General features: G+C 36.6%; 2 protein-coding genes across 7 annotated transcripts in view; one reads left to right on the forward strand and one right to left on the reverse strand.

The window, feature by feature from the left end:
• The window catches only part of LOC145270661 (uncharacterized), a 53,188-nt gene that overhangs the window by 3,699 nt on the left and 30,859 nt on the right, over nt 1-18,630 (forward strand). The gene's annotated exons all lie outside the window — the stretch shown is intronic.
• Nucleotides 11,488-18,630, reverse strand: part of LOC145270662 (uncharacterized) — a 111,579-nt gene continuing 104,436 nt past the window's right edge. For all 6 annotated transcript variants that reach the window (XM_080126294.1, XM_080126293.1, XM_080126297.1 and 3 more), the window contains one exon: nt 11,488-11,817. In XM_080126294.1, the coding sequence (XP_079982420.1) occupies nt 11,781-11,817 (37 nt within the window). In that variant the 3' untranslated portion in view covers nt 11,488-11,780. The remainder of the gene's footprint in view (nt 11,818-18,630) is intronic.

Genomic DNA, 18,630 nt, shown 5'->3' on the forward strand with positions numbered 1-18,630 from the left:
TTTTATGCATGACATGGCACTACAAATATCCCAATATTACACAACTGACGATAGAACAGCTGCTCTAAGCGCTATCAAAGGGTTTCTGTACTGTCAGTTGGAAACAGCAACCAGCAACTGTCGGTACCTTCAAACCTGTCCGACAGGAGTGGTCCAGTCCCATCATGTTAGCATATATGGTAAATAAGCACCCCCAAGATGCCCAGTTATAGGAGAATGGAATAAAGCAAATGCAGAGAACGGCAAGCACTGGGCGTCTCTAATGAGTCCTTGTGGCCGCACCTCTGCTACTGGCTAATAGGCAAAGAAGGAATATGGAGTATAAATAGGTGGTGAAATGATTTAAATTAATATGAAAGAGAAAAGTAATTAATCGGCCGATTACCGATTAATTAGTAAAAAAGTGGTTTATTAGGCCGATTACTGATTACTTGCTGATTAATTGGTACACTTCATAGTTGTAACCGAATATTTTGAAACCTGACCCTTTTTTAAAGTGAAACGTATTTAATGACGGCAAACAGCTGTTTGTGTGGATTGTGTTAGAATGTCATTTATAACAATTGTTATCGGTAGAAAAATAATTACAATCGAAAGTAGCTGATCAGCAGCTTGGTTCCAACCAGTTTTGGCAAATAGCAAACAGGATCCTGAACAGAAGCATGTGTTCTATCCCAACCATCATCAATGGACCTGAAATCATTTTGTCAGCATCAGACAAGGGCAAACTATTTGCCAAGAACTTTGCAGCTAATTCTACCCTATGTGACAAAGGTCATCAACTCCTTGTATTTCCTCCTATAACAGACAGCACACTATGCAACATACAAATATCTGTGTGTAATGTCACCAAGGTAATCACGAACCTTGATTCCAGTACAGCAACTGGCCTTGACGCCATTCCAATTATAGTGTTGAAAAGGCTTCAACATGAACTTGCCCCTATACTTACAAAACTGTTTAAGGAGAAGTGCTTCCCAACACCCTGGAAAACCTCATCAGTATGCCCTTTATTTAAGAATTCAGGTGATAAGTCATCTCCCTCCCAGTACAGACCAATAAGTCTCCTGTGTGTCATGAGTAAGCTGCTGGAATCCATATTAAATAGAAAAGTATTCAACCACCTCAACAAAAATAACCTTCTTAGTGACATGCAATATGGTTTCTGTTCTGCTAGATCTACAGTAGATGTGCTAACGGTTATATCTCATAGGATTAGTGACTCTCTCGACGAAGGCTTTCTTTCTAGGGCAGTTACTCTTGACATATCAAAGGCCTTCAATAAGGTATGGCATAAAGGCATACTTCACAAGATTTCCAGCTACGGTGTGACTGGAAATGTTTTCTCAATTATTAAATCATTTCTCTCTGATAGGTTCATAAGAGTAGTGGTTGATGGGCAGAAATCAGAGGCACACAGTATTAATGCTGGAGTCCCTCAGGGGTCCATCCTAGGCCCAACTTTCTTCCTAATCTACACCAATGATCTCCCCAAAATTACTTAAATCATTTGTTGATGCTGATGACACAGCCATCTAAGGCAACACATCAAAGGCTGTAAATGACAAAGTCCTCTCTAATTCTCTCTCCTCTGATCTTGAGTGTGTGGTACAGTGGAGGAAGAGGTGGCTGGTTACTTTTAATGCATCTAAAACCAAGTTTCTATCTTTACATTATCAATGCTCTGATCCCCATCTGGTATCAATTGAAATGAATGGCTCTGATCTTAGGGAGCCTCTATGTTTTGACAAGCTTCTGAGCTTGACCTTTACCTCTGTTCTGAAATGGAACACATACATCAAGTCTGTTGCCAAGGTCGCTGGAAAAATGGTGGGATCCTTCTACCGCCCCAGAAGAGATCTTACTGCTGATGCAATTCTCTATCTATATAAAAGCCAAGTATGTCCAAGGATGGAGTACTGCTGCCACATCTGGGCAGGAGCTGCTAAAAACAGCCTATCCTGCCTTGTCAGAGTACAAAATAGACTTTGTAGCTTAGTGGGAGATGCCCTTTTCTCTTCCCTGCAACCTCTCTCCCACAGAAGAGATGTTTCGAGCCTTTCTTTGTTTTATTCTTACTTACATGGAAAGTTCTTGTCTGAGCTCCAATCTCTGGTCCCCCCCCCTCGCCAATCTTTCATGATAAATATCCGTCTAGCTGAAACCATTGTCAATAATTTTCCCCACTCTTTATCTGTGCCTAAATCAAAACGTAGATTCCGTGAACAAAGCTTCTTTCTTAGAAGTGCATGCCTGTGGAACTCACTTCCATTTTCCGGTTTTCTACCTGACTACAACTTGGATGTCTTCAAGTCCAACATAAACAAATTCCTGATGAACTGCCCCCTTAAGTAAGACACTATTATATCTGTTAAGTTTTGAGACATTGTGTTGAACAAAGATGGCGGCGTAGTTCAGATCAGTAACCAAGATGGCGGCCAAGAATCAAATGCAGTCCGTGGCGTAGTTAACCTCTTAAGTTCTGAGATATTATGTTGAACAAAGATGGCGACATAGTTCAGATCAGTAACCAAGATGGCGGCGTAGTTCAGATCAGTAACCAAGATGGCGGCGTAGTTCAGATCAGTAACTAAGGTGGTGGCGAAGAATTAAATGCGGTCCATGACGTAGCAAACGGCGAACTGATTGAATCCAAAATTCGACAATTTTTATAATAATTTTGCGACATTTTCATTGGTTGTTTAGCATAGCCGTTGGTTATAAAAATGATTGGCGAATCCATTCGTCTCATAACCCCATCACAAGTCAAAAACATTCTACACACACCCTTTTTTGATATAATGAAAAAATCCCTTCGGATTCAATTTTGGTTTCACTTGAAAATAAATACATCAAAAATGAATGAACAAAGAAAAATAAACCAATAAAGTAATACTTTTTTTTGTATTTTTTTTTCTTTTTCTTTTGGTTTTATGGTAATTTGTCTTTATTCTCATTGAAAGAATTAATATATTGGTTATTGGTATAATGTGTGCAAAAAGAAGCCATTTTTTTTATACATATAAAAATAAACACTTTTTAAATATATATAAACATACAAATAGAATACTTTTCAAATACATATAAACATATGCACAAAAATTCACAAATATACATTTTTGTTTTGTTTTAACAAATGTTTGCCGAAAAAAAAGAGATACAAAAAGAACTATTTGACAAATAGGAAGTTTACAAAAGGGTTTTAACAAGTGGGTTTTTTTTTGTAACAAAAACTGAAAACATTATGTTAGGTATCAATTGGTTAATTTGGTTAGTAAGGTAGAAATGGTCGCAGTTTAACGTCGTGCCCGGGACAATTTACAATTTTTTTTTTTGTGTGATTTTAACTGTTCATGCTTCTCCTTTTGGGTTTCTGAAAAGAGATTTATTCATAATTAGATTCCAAAAAGTTCGGTTATAAAATGTCTTAATTTTATTCTTTTTATAGGTTTTGTGAAAATGTTGGCTATATTATTCTCAGACGTCATATAAGTAAGAGTTATAGATTTTTTTCTTATTTCATCCCTTATAAAATGATATCTGATATTAATATGTTTCGACCTTTGATGAATCATAGAATTATTTGCTAATAAGATACTGCTCTGATTATCACAATGAATTACTATAGGTTTTTTACTTAGATCTGGTTTTAAAATAGATTTTAGAAGGGTGTTCAGAAAAATTACCTCCGGCGCGGAATGAGTAAGAGCCACATATTCTGCTTCACAAGTAGAAAATGCAACAATTTGTTGCTTTTTAGTTTTCCAAGAGATCATAGGTCCAGTCTTTGACAGTCTAAAACAATACCCCGCTATACTTTTTCTATCCTCAGAGTTAGCCCAATCTGAATCCGAAAAGCCTTCTAAATTTAGAGGATATGTGGATTTTTTAAATCTTAAAGATTGTTCCTTGGTTCCTTTTAGGTAACGAAGGATTTGTTTTGCACGATTAAGGTCCTTAATTGTCGGTTTCGATAAGTTTTGAGATAGCTTTGTTACAGTGTAACATATGTCAGGCCTTGTTGCGGTCATCAAGTAGATGAGGCTTCCTACCATTTCCCTGTATATTCGGTTATCTATGAATTTTGTTTCTATCCCTATATTTTTATTTATGTCCATTTCGACAGGAGTTGAACGCGGCTTACGATCTTGCATTCCGAACTTGAGCAGAATTTTTTCAATGTATTGTGATTGGTTCATAGTTATAGTTTCATTTTCACAGGTAAATTTTATACCGAGGAACCATGACAGTCGTCCAAAATCGGCCATTTTAAATTTTTTGTGTAATTCATTTTTAACATCTCCTAAAGTGTTGTCACAGTTTGAGGCGAGTAATATATCGTCAACCCAAAAAACCAAAATCAACAATTTATTACCTACAGTTTTGGTAATACATGTACACGTCTACGGGACATTGTTTGAATTCCTGTTCTATTAAATAATTATGGAGTGTTAAATTCCAATTGTGTGCATTTTGTTTTAGTCCATATAACGATTTATTTAATTTCCCCACCCAATTTTTATTTTTCATTTTAAATCCCTCTGGAGGGTAAATATAGATTTCACAGTCAATCGGAGCATTTAAATAAGCATTTTTTACATCCATTTGATGTATTTTTAAATTGTATTGAGTGGCAAGTTGTAATAAAATTCTAATTGTCGTTAAAATTTAATGTATCATTGAATTTTACTCATTTAACCCTTTTTATGGCATTTTGGGCTGCAAAGTAGATTAAGTATGCTGGACTATTTTTATCGTAACCTACAAAAGTACCTTTTTCGCTTTTAGTATTTTTTAGGTATACTTTAGCATCGCCTCTTTTCAAGACTATATCATTTATTTGACTACCGTCGGCAATTTCAACAAAATGACTTTGAGAATTAAACTTTGAATCAAAATTAATAAAATCAGATTCCTTGGTGATAACGTGCGCTGTAGCACCACTGTCTACAAGGAGATTTTTACTGTTTGTGGTATTGTCAAAGTTAAATGTGAATAGAAATGTATGTTCTTCCTCAAAGTTCTCAACATTTTTTACGGAGTCCATTTTAGAGCGTTTATATCGACATTGGAAACTTTTGTGGTTTGGTCGTTCACAATTATAGCAGATAATTTGATTCTTTTTCTTGGGAAAATTACTTTTGGAAAATACGTTGCGGTGAGGTGCGTAATTTGGTGGTGTCTGCTTTCGAGAAGTATTTTTGAACTTCCTAATATTGCCGGAGTTATTATTGTCCACAAGGATACGATTAGTCTCTTCGTAACTGCGCAATGCCACTTTAAATTCACTGAAATTTATGGGGTTGTCTTTCTGAGTTATAACAGTTGTAAATGGTTTAAAATCGGCTGGAAGTCCCTTGAAGGTCATTGATATCAACAAGCAATTGCTTATTATTTCACCTGAGAGTTTTAAGGCATTAGCGGTTGTTTTTGCCCTTATCACGTAGTTGGTAATCGTTTCATCCTCGATACGTTTCAAAGAGGTTAATTCTGTATATAGGGATATTATTTTCGGTTTCCCTTTTGATAAATAATATTCTCATAATATGTTCAATGCTTTCCTTCCATCATCCAATGCGTCTCTTATAATCAGAGAAAAACTTCTATCGTCTAAACATTGAATCAGTTCTGCAAAAACAGTCGCGTTTTTTTCGAGAAATTCGGGATCATTTGGATTCTCTCTTGTAGATTGTATGACTTTGTTTTTGAATCCTTAGATATCCCAAAAATTTTACCTGCCACAATTCGAATTTAGATTCCGATCTGTCAAAGAAAAGACGGTGGCTGGGCGCATAACCTGTTAAGTTTTGAGACATTGTGTTGAACAAAGATGGTGGCGTAGTTCAGATCAGTAACCAAGATGGCGGCGTAGTTCAGATCAGTAACCAAGATGGCGGTGAAGAATTAAATGCTGCCCGTAACGTAGCAAACGGCAAACTGATTGAATCCAAAATTCGACAATTTTTATAATAATTTTGCGACATTTTCATTGGTTGTTTAGCACAGCCGTTGGTTATAAAAATGATTGGCAAATCCATTCATCTCATACCCCCATCACAAGTCAAAAACATTTTACAATATCTCCAATACTAATGATTACTCCGATACTATCCCATTGATTACTGTACACACAATAACCCTTACCCTTGAGTGGCTTCCGGGCCTTGATAAGTGGTGACCCCCATGTAAAAAAAAAAACAATTCGCCTCCGCTCTTGAGGCTCACTTTCACAAATATCCGTGGGCTTAGAGGTAATATAGATGATGTAGAGTTTTACCTTTTAGTAAATTCCCCGAATATCTTAGCATTAAGTGAAATAAACTTACACTTTTCAATCCCCTCCAACTTCTTTAATATTACAGGATACCTCCTTCTTTGCCGTAAGGACTCGGATAGATGTATGCACACACTTCGAGTCTATATTCATAGCACCCTCCCTTAAACTAGAGAGAAAAATCTTAAATCGGATTACCGGGCTTTTATGTGCTTTCGACTAACATTTCATCACTGCGTTAGTTACTTATATTTTCTCTGTTGTTTTTCCTCAAGTCAGGATTGTACCCTAATCGATCATGTCTTTGATAGTATAGATGCAGCACTCTCCTTAGATAGTAACGCCTAAATACATGTGTTTGGTGACTTTAATGTCCAACATAAAAATTGGCTTGGTTTCTCAGGTTACACAGATGCAGCTGAACTAATAACTAATAGCTTTTCTATAGCCCATTCCCTCACACATAGACAGTAATGTTTCCAATTGGCCTACCAGATCCTGAACCTCAGCAGGTTTCACTTCTAGACCTATTCCTCACCACAGTACCTGAGGATTGTGTGACGATCCACTTGGAAACGCAGACCACCTTGTGGTATCAGTTGACATTACATTTATTAAATCCCAACCTCAAGGTGAGGAATTATTGCTCAAAACCATAAGGTACTACAGCAGGGCTTACTGAGAAACCATTAGAGAACACATCTGAGATGCCCCATGGACTGATATTTTCTCTCTTGCTGCTGAACAGTGCCAATGAGACAACTGAATGGTGCAAGGCGGGAATTGAAGCACATGTTCCCACATGGAAGTATTATAGCAAGCCTCACTCACCCCCCCATGGTTCACTACAGATTGTGCAGTTGCTATTGCACAAAGACAGCATGCATTCCGCCAGTTTGTACGTCAGAAGTCAAATATAAATAAGCAAAAATTCATAGATGCTAGAAATCATTGTAAGAGAGAAATAGTGACAGTCAAAAGAAAGCATGCTGAAATAATCAGGGAACGCATAGAATTGCAAAAGATAGGAACTCGTGATTTCTGAAAAATCTATGCTAGAATAAAGGACAATCAGTAATTCCTTTACTGAGCAACAACCACAAGGTTGTATGCATGATAACTAAGAAGGTGGAACTGATGTCCTGGCACTTGCCTCTAACTCCACCTTAGAGCCAACAAACAACTCCCTCCCAAATTTCCCTATGAGGACTAAAGCCACATTAGATGATGTAAAAATCACCCCTTCTCATGTCTGCGATACAGGATACATCCAAGTCCTTTGACAAAGTCTGGCACAAAGGGCTGCTAATGAAAATTAAATCGTACATTATAACTGGACATATACTAAATATTATTAGATCCATTAGACAATAAAAGCAGCATAACATTAATGTAGGAGTGTCTCAGAGGTCGATCCTTGGATCATTATTATTCCTGATATTCAAAAACGATCACCCTGATAATATTGTGTCCGAGATGGGCATATTTGCTTATGATACAATGCTCTATAACATGCATTAGGAAAGAACAGATGTACATAAATCTAAGACAATGGCAAAATCATTAGACCATAAGTGAATTGGGACGCAAATGGATGTAAAACTAAGCTGCTCTCCTTTAACAATTACAAGACACCTCTCGAACCGCTTATATCGATGAAAAATAACACCCTACCTGAGAATTCTACCTTCAAACTCATTTTTTTGGACTATTTTACCATATTTTACTTTGTGGGCAATATGAACTGGAACAAATACATAGAGGACATTGCAAAGGCTGCTGCAAAGATGGTGGGTTCCCTCTATCAAGCTAGAAGACTACTCACACCTTAGAGTATTCTGTACCTCTACAAGGCCACCATTCACTCATGCATGGAGTATTGTTGCCACATCTGAGCTGGTGCATCTACAACTAGTCTCTCCATCTTGGATAGGTTACAAAAAAAAATTGTCAATCTAATCTGTCCCACTTTATCAACTAAGCTCCAGCTCTTGTCCCATCATCACAATGTTGCATCTCTGTGTATGTTTTAATGCAATGTGTTCTGATGAACTCGTTGCACTTGTACCCTGTACATATTCCTGACAAACCCATTTAGCAATAAGATCTCACCCTTTCACTGTTGAGGTCCCTAGATGCCAAAAAGTTTTCTATTCTAATAGTTTCTTCCCTTGAACAGCTGAACTTTGGAATTCCCTTCCTGCTACCTGCTTTCCTGGTCGTACTGATATGCAGAAATTTAAATTTAACATAAACCGACATCTTGCTAAAATTTCCCAGACATGGTCTCAAAAAGTAGCCTTTTTCGTCAAAGTGGTGATATGCCTTGTTAGGAGTTAACATTAAATAAATAAATAAATAGAGCTGGTAGAGTGTATACATAAATGTTAAATCTAAAAAAATGATATACATGAAAAGTAATTATAAATTCATGCTGAATAGGTGTGGCCCGTATCCAGTCAGGCATTCATTTTGCACGTGTAGTATCTGTTCCGACAGATGCTGCAAGCAAAGACTAGCTATGACTAGCAAAGACCATATGTGGGGGTAACCCCACATATCTGACCTTGGTCACTGAAGGGGCAACCCTTCATACCAACAGTTTCTAATCCAGCTCCCACTTCCTGGAATGAAATAAAAGGTCTCTTACATTCTATGATTATTAATTAATAAATTCTGACATTTTCATTAAAATTCATTGATTTCCTGAGTTTTGGTGAATTTTTAAATGGAAGGAGGCATCTGTGACTTAAAATAAATAAATAATAAAAATAATAATAATAATTAATAATAAATAATAATGATAATAATAATAAATAATAATAATAAATAATAATAATAATAAATGATGATAAAATAATAATAATAATAATCATCATAAATAATGATAATAATAATAATAATAAATAATGATAAATAATGATAATAATAATAAATAATGATAATAATCATAAATAATAATAATAATAAATAATGATAATAATAATAATAAATAATGATAGTAATAATAAATAATGATAATAATAATAATGATAAATAATAATAATAATAATAATTAATAATAATAATAATCACTGGATATGCCATAACAATGTTAAATAATGAAATTATGTTCTTTGTGCGCTTCCATACTTTTAAAAAATTTTCCATCATGTTATTTTTTGACATGATAAACCAACTTTGTTGCTTACCACTGCCAAATTTTATAATATTTATTACCTTTTTTTAGTAAAAGTTATGTACATTTATTGTATTAATTCATTATCTTAAGACTTTAATTTAATATTTCACTTGAAAATAATTCCAGAAGAGTTATATTTCTTTTGCCAGAAAAATGTAAATACGATCTTTGTCATGATTTTTACGTGAAATGTAAAGGTTTTCAGATTTGAGATAAAATTATTCCATGTATTTTTTATTTCACATGCTACTTTTTCTTTGAGAAATTAACTTTAAGCTGTAATCTTTTAAACAATGAAAATTAAAAAAAATATTAACTGGCATTCAAAATACATGTTCCGTATCCAGTCAGTCATTAATTTTGCACGTCCCTATTAACAAGATTTAAGAAAATAAAAAAGTGAATAAAAGTTTTTTCAGAGCAAACTCCAAACACCTCAAATCATGCCAGGACTTATCACCACCATGGCATATAAGAGGAAGAAAAAAAGTCATGTTCGGAGCAAAGCCAAGTGGACAGTAAGGGAAGTCTGGTTCAAATTCTGCAAAAGTAATGGTTATTTTAATAAAATTAAAAGGAAAACTTTATGCATTGTATAATGATTATCAAAGCAAAACAATACAAGAGTCAGGTACGTCCAAGGATGGAATACTGTTGCCACATCTGGGCAGGAGCTGCTAGAAAGGACTTGTCCTGCCTTGATAGAGTTCAAAATAGACTTCGTAGCCTCGTAGGAGATGTCCTTTTCTCTTCCTTGCAACCTCTATCTCACAGAAGAGATGTTGTGAGTTTGTCTCTGATGTATCGTTATTTTCATGGAAAGTGTTCGACTGAGCTTCAATCTATAGTCCCCCCTCGCAAAACTTTCACAAGAAACACTCGTCTAGCTGTAAACACTATCAATAATTCCCCCCACTCTTTATCTGTGCCTAAACCTAAACATAGATTCCATGAACAAAGCTTTTTTATTAGAACTGCACGCCTGTGGAATTGTCTTCCGTTTTCCTGCTTTCCGGCTGACTACAATATGGTTGTCTTCAAGTCTAACGTAAATAAGTTCTTGATGAGCCGTTCCATATAAGTTATCAAATTTAACAAATTTTCATTACTAATAATTATTATATTGCCCAATCTCTACTGTACACTCTTTAACCCTTATCCTTGAGTGACCTCTTGGCCTTGATAATGTGTTGATACCTATGAAAAAAAAAAGAAAAAGTCCAATGTGAACAAGTTCTAATTGAATCGTCCCCCTAAGTAATCCAAGTTACAAAATTCCCACTGTTTACTATGCTAAAATCACAATGACTAATGTATACCTATTAACCCTTATCCTCGAGTGGCCTCAGGGCCTTGATAAGTGGTGACACTCATGTAAAAAAAAAAAAATAATACTAAAGAAAACATGTAAATATAATAAAATCACTAAAAAAATGTACATAACAAAATAAAAAAGAAACAACTGACAAATTTGTTTTTTATGATTTTTTTCTTTTGCATTTTTTTTGTTTTTGTAACTAATGTAAAATATTTTTTCTTTTGTTATGTTTTTTTTTAGACAATTTTTTTACTGTAGGGTGGGTTGGGCAACCGATTAAAAACATAAATTAAGACAGCAGGGATATTCCCGTTAAGATTAGGTAGACTTTATTAGACGATGTCTAAGTGGGTGAGAAGAGACAGCGGATGTGGAAGAAACTGGTTATTTTTATTATATTTATATTTTTGTAGAAAAATCTACCTAATCCTTAGGGGGCTGTCTTAATTTTATTTTTAAAAATCTGTTGCCCAGTCCCATTCTACAGAAAAAAAAAACATATTCATAAAAAGAAAAAAAAAATTTTTTATTTACTTTATATTAATTACAAAAATAAAAAAAATAATGCAAAACTAATAATACATAGAAAAAAAACACAAACGTGCCCTTTTTTAACCTTTGTTAAAAAATATATGAAAAATGAAGACAAAAAATGATTTCTTATTAATTTTATTATATTTTGTTTGACAAAAAAATTGGTTGAAAAAATACAACTTATTTTTTTATTTTTTTTCACTTAAATTTTTTTTTTTTTACAAGAATAAAACAGAAATTGCTACGGTAGGCCGTTGTTTCTTTTTTATTTTCATTTTATTTTTTAATCTGTTGATTTTATTATATTTAATTGTTTTATTCAGTAATTAAAACTTTATGCATTTTATAAAGATAGTTTCTTTATGTTCAGATAAAACGTCAATTAAAGCGAATAAATTTTCATATAAAGTTTGTGGATTGTTTGTCTCAGCACCTAAAAACACATGAAACACACAAAACAATGCAATTTGCTATCAGTTCTGTAATATGTTAAAACTTCTTACGAAAAATCTGAAAAATAAAAGAAAAATGGCATAAATAACCCTGTTTTAATATAGTATTGTTTAGAAATTAAATTTGAAAAACTTGAAAATAATTTTTTTTAATTGAAAAACTCAGAATAATAAATGACTGGTCTAATAAAACGAAAGAAGAAAAACAGTTTTCTATTTTTAAGAGAATACTTTAGTCAGTTCAGCGAATTATGTTAGCATTAGCGCTTAGCGAACCATTTATCTGTTAATTTCTATAAAAGATAACATTTTAAAGAAATTTCCGCACAATAATTATCAAATATTTACATATTATACATGAAAATAATTCTGAAACTCTTATCTATATGAAAATGGATGATATATGCCGATTTATCTCATCAATTCTGAAATATTCTTTGTCAACTTTGCTTGGTCGTAACTTTGCTTCCTGTGGCTGTAAAAAAAAAAGCAAATACCAGTAGAGAAGGACTTATATACTGTAAAATTTCAGCTATATCCAATCAAATTTAACCCTGCGCATATGTATCCAAACGTAACATATAAAATGTAAACATTGAAAAAAACAGTTTCCGTTTTTGCCAAATAAATTGAACTGAATTTAATTTTTCAAGTTAGAATAGATTCAAGTACAGGCATAACACTAATTTCCTGACTCTTTTTTTTAATCTAGATAAATTCCGATTCCGCACTAAATTCTGATTCCGCACAAAATTCCCGATTCCGATACAGTTATCGATTCCGCACTAAATTCCCGATTCCGCACTAAATTCCCGATTCCGATACAATTATCGATTCCGCACTAATTTCCGATTCCGCACTAAATTCCCGCTTCCGATACAATTATCGATTCCGCACTCAATTCCCGATTCCGATACAATTATCGATTCCGCACTAATTTCCGATTCCGCACTAAATTCCCGATTCCGATACAATTATCGATTCCGCACTAATTTCCGATTCCGCACTAAATTCCCGATTCCGATACAATTATTGATTCCGCACTAAATTCCCGATTCCGCAATAAATTCCCGCTTCCGATACAATTATCGATTCCGCACTCAATTCCCGATTCCGATACAATTATCGATTCCGCACTAATTTCCGATTCCGCACTAAATTCCCGATTCCGATACAATTATTGATTCCGCACTAAATTCCCGATTCCGCAATAAATTCCCGATTCCGATACAATCATCGATTCCGCACTAATTTCCGATTCCGCACTAAATTCCCGCTTCCGATACAATTATCGATTCCGCACTCAATTCCCGATTCCGATACAATTATCGATTCCGCACTAATTTCCGATTCCGCACTAAATTCCCGATTCCGATACAATTATCGATTCCGGACTAAATTCCCGATTCCGCAATAAATTCCCGATTCCGATACAATTATCGATTCCGCACTAATTTCCGATTCCGCACTAAATTCCCGCTTCCGATACAATTATCGATTCCGCACAAAATTCCCGATTCCGCACTGAATTCCCGATACCGATACAATTATCGATTCCGCACTAATTTCCGATTCCGCACTCAATTCCCGCTCCCGATACAATTATCGATTCCGCACAAAATTCCCGATTCCGATACAATTATCGATTCCGCACTAATTTCCGATTCCGCACTAAATTCCCGCTTCCGATACAATTATCGATTCCGCACTAAATTCCCGATTCCGCACTAAATTCCCGATTACGATACAATTATCGATTCCGCACTAAATTCCCGATTTCGATACAATTATCGATTCCGCACTAATTTCCGATTCCGCACTAAATTCCCGATTCCGATACAATTATCGATACCGCACAAATTTCCGATTCCGCACTAAATTCCCGATTCCGATACAATTATCGATTCGGCGCTACATTCCCGATTCAGCACTAAATTCCCGCTTCTGATACAATTATCGATTCCGCACTAATTTCCGATTCCGCACTACATTCCCGATTCCGATACAATTATCGATTCCGCACTAAATTCGCGATTCCGCACTAAATTCGCGATTCCGATACAATTATCGATTCCGCACTAAATTCCCGATTCCGATACAATTATCGATTCCGCACTAAATTCCCGATTCTGCACTAAATTCCCGATTCCGATACAATTATCAATTCCGCACTAATTTTCGATTCCGCACTTAATTCCCGCTTCCGATACAATTATCGATTCCGCACTACATTCCCGATTCCGATACAATTATCAATTCCGCACTAAATTCCCGATTCCGATACAATTATCAATTCCGCACTAAATTCCCGCTTCCGATACAATTATCGATTCCGCACTAAATTCCCGATTCCGATACAATTATCGATTCCGCACTAATTTCTGATTCCGCACTAAATTCCCGATTCTGATACAATTATTAATTCCGCACTAAATTCCCAATTCCGATACAATTATCGATTCCGCACTAATTTCTGATTCTGCACTAAATTCCCGATTCCGATACAATTATCGATTCCGCACTAAATTCCTGATTCCGCACTACATTCCCGATTCCGATACAATTATCGATTCCGCACTAATTTCCGATTCCGCACTAAATTCCCGCTTCCGATACAATTATCGATTCCGCACTAAATTCCCGATTCCGATACAATTATCGATTCCGCACTAAATTCCCGATTCTGCACTAAATTCCCGCTTCCGATACAATTATCGATTCCGCACTACATTCCAGATTCCGATACAATTATCGATTCCGCACTAAATTCCCAATTCCGCACTAAATTCCTGATTCCGATACAATTATCGATTCCGCACTAATTTCCGATTCCGCACTAAATTCCCGCTTCCGATACAATTATCGATTCCGCACTAAATTCCCGATTCCGATACAATTATCGATTCCGCACTAAATTCCCGATTCCGCACTAAATTCACGATTCCGATACAATTATCGATTCCGCACTAATTTCCGATTCCGCACTAAATTCCCGCTTCCGATACAATTCCCGATTCCGCACTAAATTCCCGATTCCGATACAATTATCGATTCCGCACTAATTTCCGATTCCGCACTAAATTCCCGCTTCCGATACAATTATCGATTCTGCACTAAATTCCCGATTCCGATACAATTATCGATTCCGCACTAAATTCCCAATTCCGATACAATTATCGATTCCGCACTAAATTCCCGATTCCGATACAATTATCGATTCCGCACTAATTTCCGATTCCGCACTAAATTTCCGCTTCCGATACAATTATCGATTCCGCACTAAATTCCCGATTCCGATACAATTATCGATTCCGCACTAATTTCCGATTCCGCACTAAATTCCCGCTTCCGATACAATTATCGATTCCGCACTAAATTCCCGATTCCGATACAATTATCGATTCCGCACTAATTTCTGATTCCGCACTAAATTCCCGATTCCGATACAATTATCGATTCCGCACTAAATTCCTGATTCCGCACTACATTCCCGATTCCGATACAATTATCGATTCCGCACTAATTTCCGATTCCGCACTAAATTCCCGCTTCCGATACAATTATCGATTCCGCACTAAATTCCCGATTCCGATACAATTATCGATTCCGCACTAAATTCCCGATTCTGCACTAAATTCCAGCTTCCGATACAATTATCGATTCCGCACTACATTCCAGATTCCGATACAATTATCGATTCCGCACTAAATTCCCAATTCCGCACTAAATTCCTGATTCCGATACAATTATCGATTCCGCACTAAATTCCCAATTCCGCACTAAATTCCTGATTCCGATACAATTATCGATTCCGCACTAATTTCCGATTCCGCACTAAATTCCCGCTTCCGATACAATTATCGATTCCGCACTAAATTCCCGATTCCGATACAATTATCGATTCCGCACTAAATTCCCGATTCCGCACTAAATTCCCGATTCCGATACAATTATCGATTCCGCACTAATTTCCGATTCCGCACTAAATTCCCGCTTCCGATACAATTCCCGATTCCGCACTAAATTCCCGATTCCGATACAATTATCGATTCCGCACTAATTTCCGATTCCGCACTAAATTCCCGCTTCCGATACAATTATCGATTCTGCACTAAATTCCCGATTCCGATACAATTATCGATTCCGCACTAAATTCCCGATTCCGATACAATTAGCGATTCCGCACTAAATTCCCAATTCCGCACTAAATTCCCGATTCCGATACAATTATCGATTCCGCACTAATTTCCGATTCCGCACTAAATTTCCGCTTCCGATACAATTATCGATTCCGCACTAAATTCCCGATTCCGATACAATTATCGATTCCGCACTAAATTCCCGATTCCGCACTAAATTCCCGATTCCGATACAATTATCGATTCCGCACTAATTTCCGATTCCGCACTAAATTCCCGCTTCCGACACAATTCCCGATTCCGCACTAAATTCCCGATTCCGATACAATTATCGATTCCGCACTAATTTCCGATTCCGCACTAAATTCCCGCTTCCGATACAATTATCGATTCCGCACTAAATTCCCGATTCCGATACAATTATCGATTCCGCACTAATTTCTGATTCCGCACTAAATTCCCGATTCCGATACAATTATCGATTCCGCACTAAATTCCTGATTCCGCACTACATTCCCGATTCCGATACAATTATCGATTCCGCACTAATTTCCGATTCCGCACTAAATTCCCGCTTCCGATACAATTATCGATTCCGCACTAAATTCCCGATTCCGATACAATTATCGATTCCGCACTAAATTCCCGATTCTGCACTAAATTCCCGCTTCCGATACAATTATCGATTCCGCACTACATTCCAGATTCCGATACAATTATCGATTCCGCACTAAATTCCCAATTCCGCACTAAATTCCTGATTCCGATACAATTATCGATTCCGCACTAATTTCCGATTCCGCACTAAATTCCCGCTTCCGATACAATTATCGATTCCGCACTAAATTCCCGATTCCGATACAATTATCGATTCCGCACTAAATTCCCGATTCCGCACTAAATTCCCGATTCCGATACAATTATCGATTCCGCACTAATTTCCGATTCCGCACTAAATTCCCGCTTCCGATACAATTCCCGATTCCGCACTAAATTCCCGATTCCGATACAATTATCGATTCCGCACTAATTTCCGATTCCGCACTAAATTCCCGCTTCCGATACAATTATCGATTCCGCACTAAATTCCCGATTCCGATACAATTATCGATTCCGCACTAAATTCCCGATTCTGCACTAAATTCCCGCTTCCGATACAATTATCGATTCTGCACTACATTCCAGATTCCGATACAATTATCGATTCCGCTATAAATTCCCAATTCCGCACTAAATTCCCAATTCCGCACTAACTTCCCGATTCCGATACAATTATCGATTCCGCACTAATTTCCGATTCCACACTAAATTCCCGCTTCCGATACAATTATCGATTCCGCACTAAATTCCCGATTCCGATACAATTATCGATTCCGCACTAAATTCCCGATTCCGCACTAAATTCCCGATTCCGATACAATTATCGATTCCGCACTAATTTCCGATTCCGCACTAAATTCATGCTTCCGATACAATTCCCGATTCCGCACTAAATTCCCGATTCCGATACAATTATCGATTCCGCACTAATTTCCGATTCCGCACTAAATTCCCGCTTCCGATACAATTATCGATTCCGCACTAAATTCCCGATTCCGATACAATTATCGATTCCGCACTAATTTCTGATTCCGCACTAAATTCCCGATTCCGATACAATTATTAATTCCGCACTAAATTCCCGATTCCGATACAATTATCGATTCCGCACTAATTTCTGATTCTGCACTAAATTCCCGATTCCGATACAATTATCGATTCCGCACTAAATTCCTGATTCCGCACTACATTCCCGATTCCGATACAATTATCGATTCCGCACTAATTTCCGATTCCGCACTAAATTCCCGCTTCCGATACAATTATCGATTCCGCACTAAATTCCCGATTCTGCACTAAATTCCCGCTTCCGATACAATTATCGATTCCGCACTACATTCCAGATTCCGATACAATTATCGATTCCGCACTAAATTCCCAGTTCCGCACTAAATTCCCGATTCCGATACAATTATCGATTCCGCACTAATTTCCGATTCCGCACTAAATTCCCGCTTCCGATACAATTATCGATTCCGCACTAAATTCCCGATTCCGATACAATTATCGATTCCGCACTAAATTCCCGATTCCGCACTAAATTCCCGATTCCGATACAATTATCGATTCCGCACTAATTTCCGATTCCGCACTAAATTCCCGCTTCCGATATAATTCCCGATTCCGCACTAAATTCCCGATTCCGATACAATTATCGATTCCGCACTAATTTCCGATTCCGCACTAAATTCCCGATTCCGATACAATTATCGATTCCGCACTAAATTCCCGATTCCGCACTAAATTCCCGCTTCCGATACAATTCCCGATTCCGCACTAAATTCCCGATTCCGATACAATTATCGATTCCGCACTAAATTCCCGATTCCGATACAATTATCGATTCCGCACTAAATTCCCGATTCCGCACTAAATTCCCGATTCCGATACAATTATCGATTCCGCACTAATTTCCGATTCCGCACTAAATTCCCGCTTCCGATACAATTCCCGATTCCGCACTAAATTCCCGATTCCGATACAATTATCGATTCCGCACTAATTTCCGATTCCGCACTAAATTCCCGCTTCCGATACAATTATCGATTCCGCACTAAATTCCCGATTCCGATACAATTATCGATTCCGCACTAAATTCCCGATTCCGCACTAAATTCCCGATTCCGATACAA

The sequence above is a fragment of the Euprymna scolopes genome, chromosome 46, assembly GCF_053919585.1.
Source record: "Euprymna scolopes isolate OS-2025 chromosome 46, ASM5391958v1, whole genome shotgun sequence".
Lineage (NCBI taxonomy): Eukaryota > Metazoa > Mollusca > Cephalopoda > Sepiida > Sepiolidae > Euprymna > Euprymna scolopes.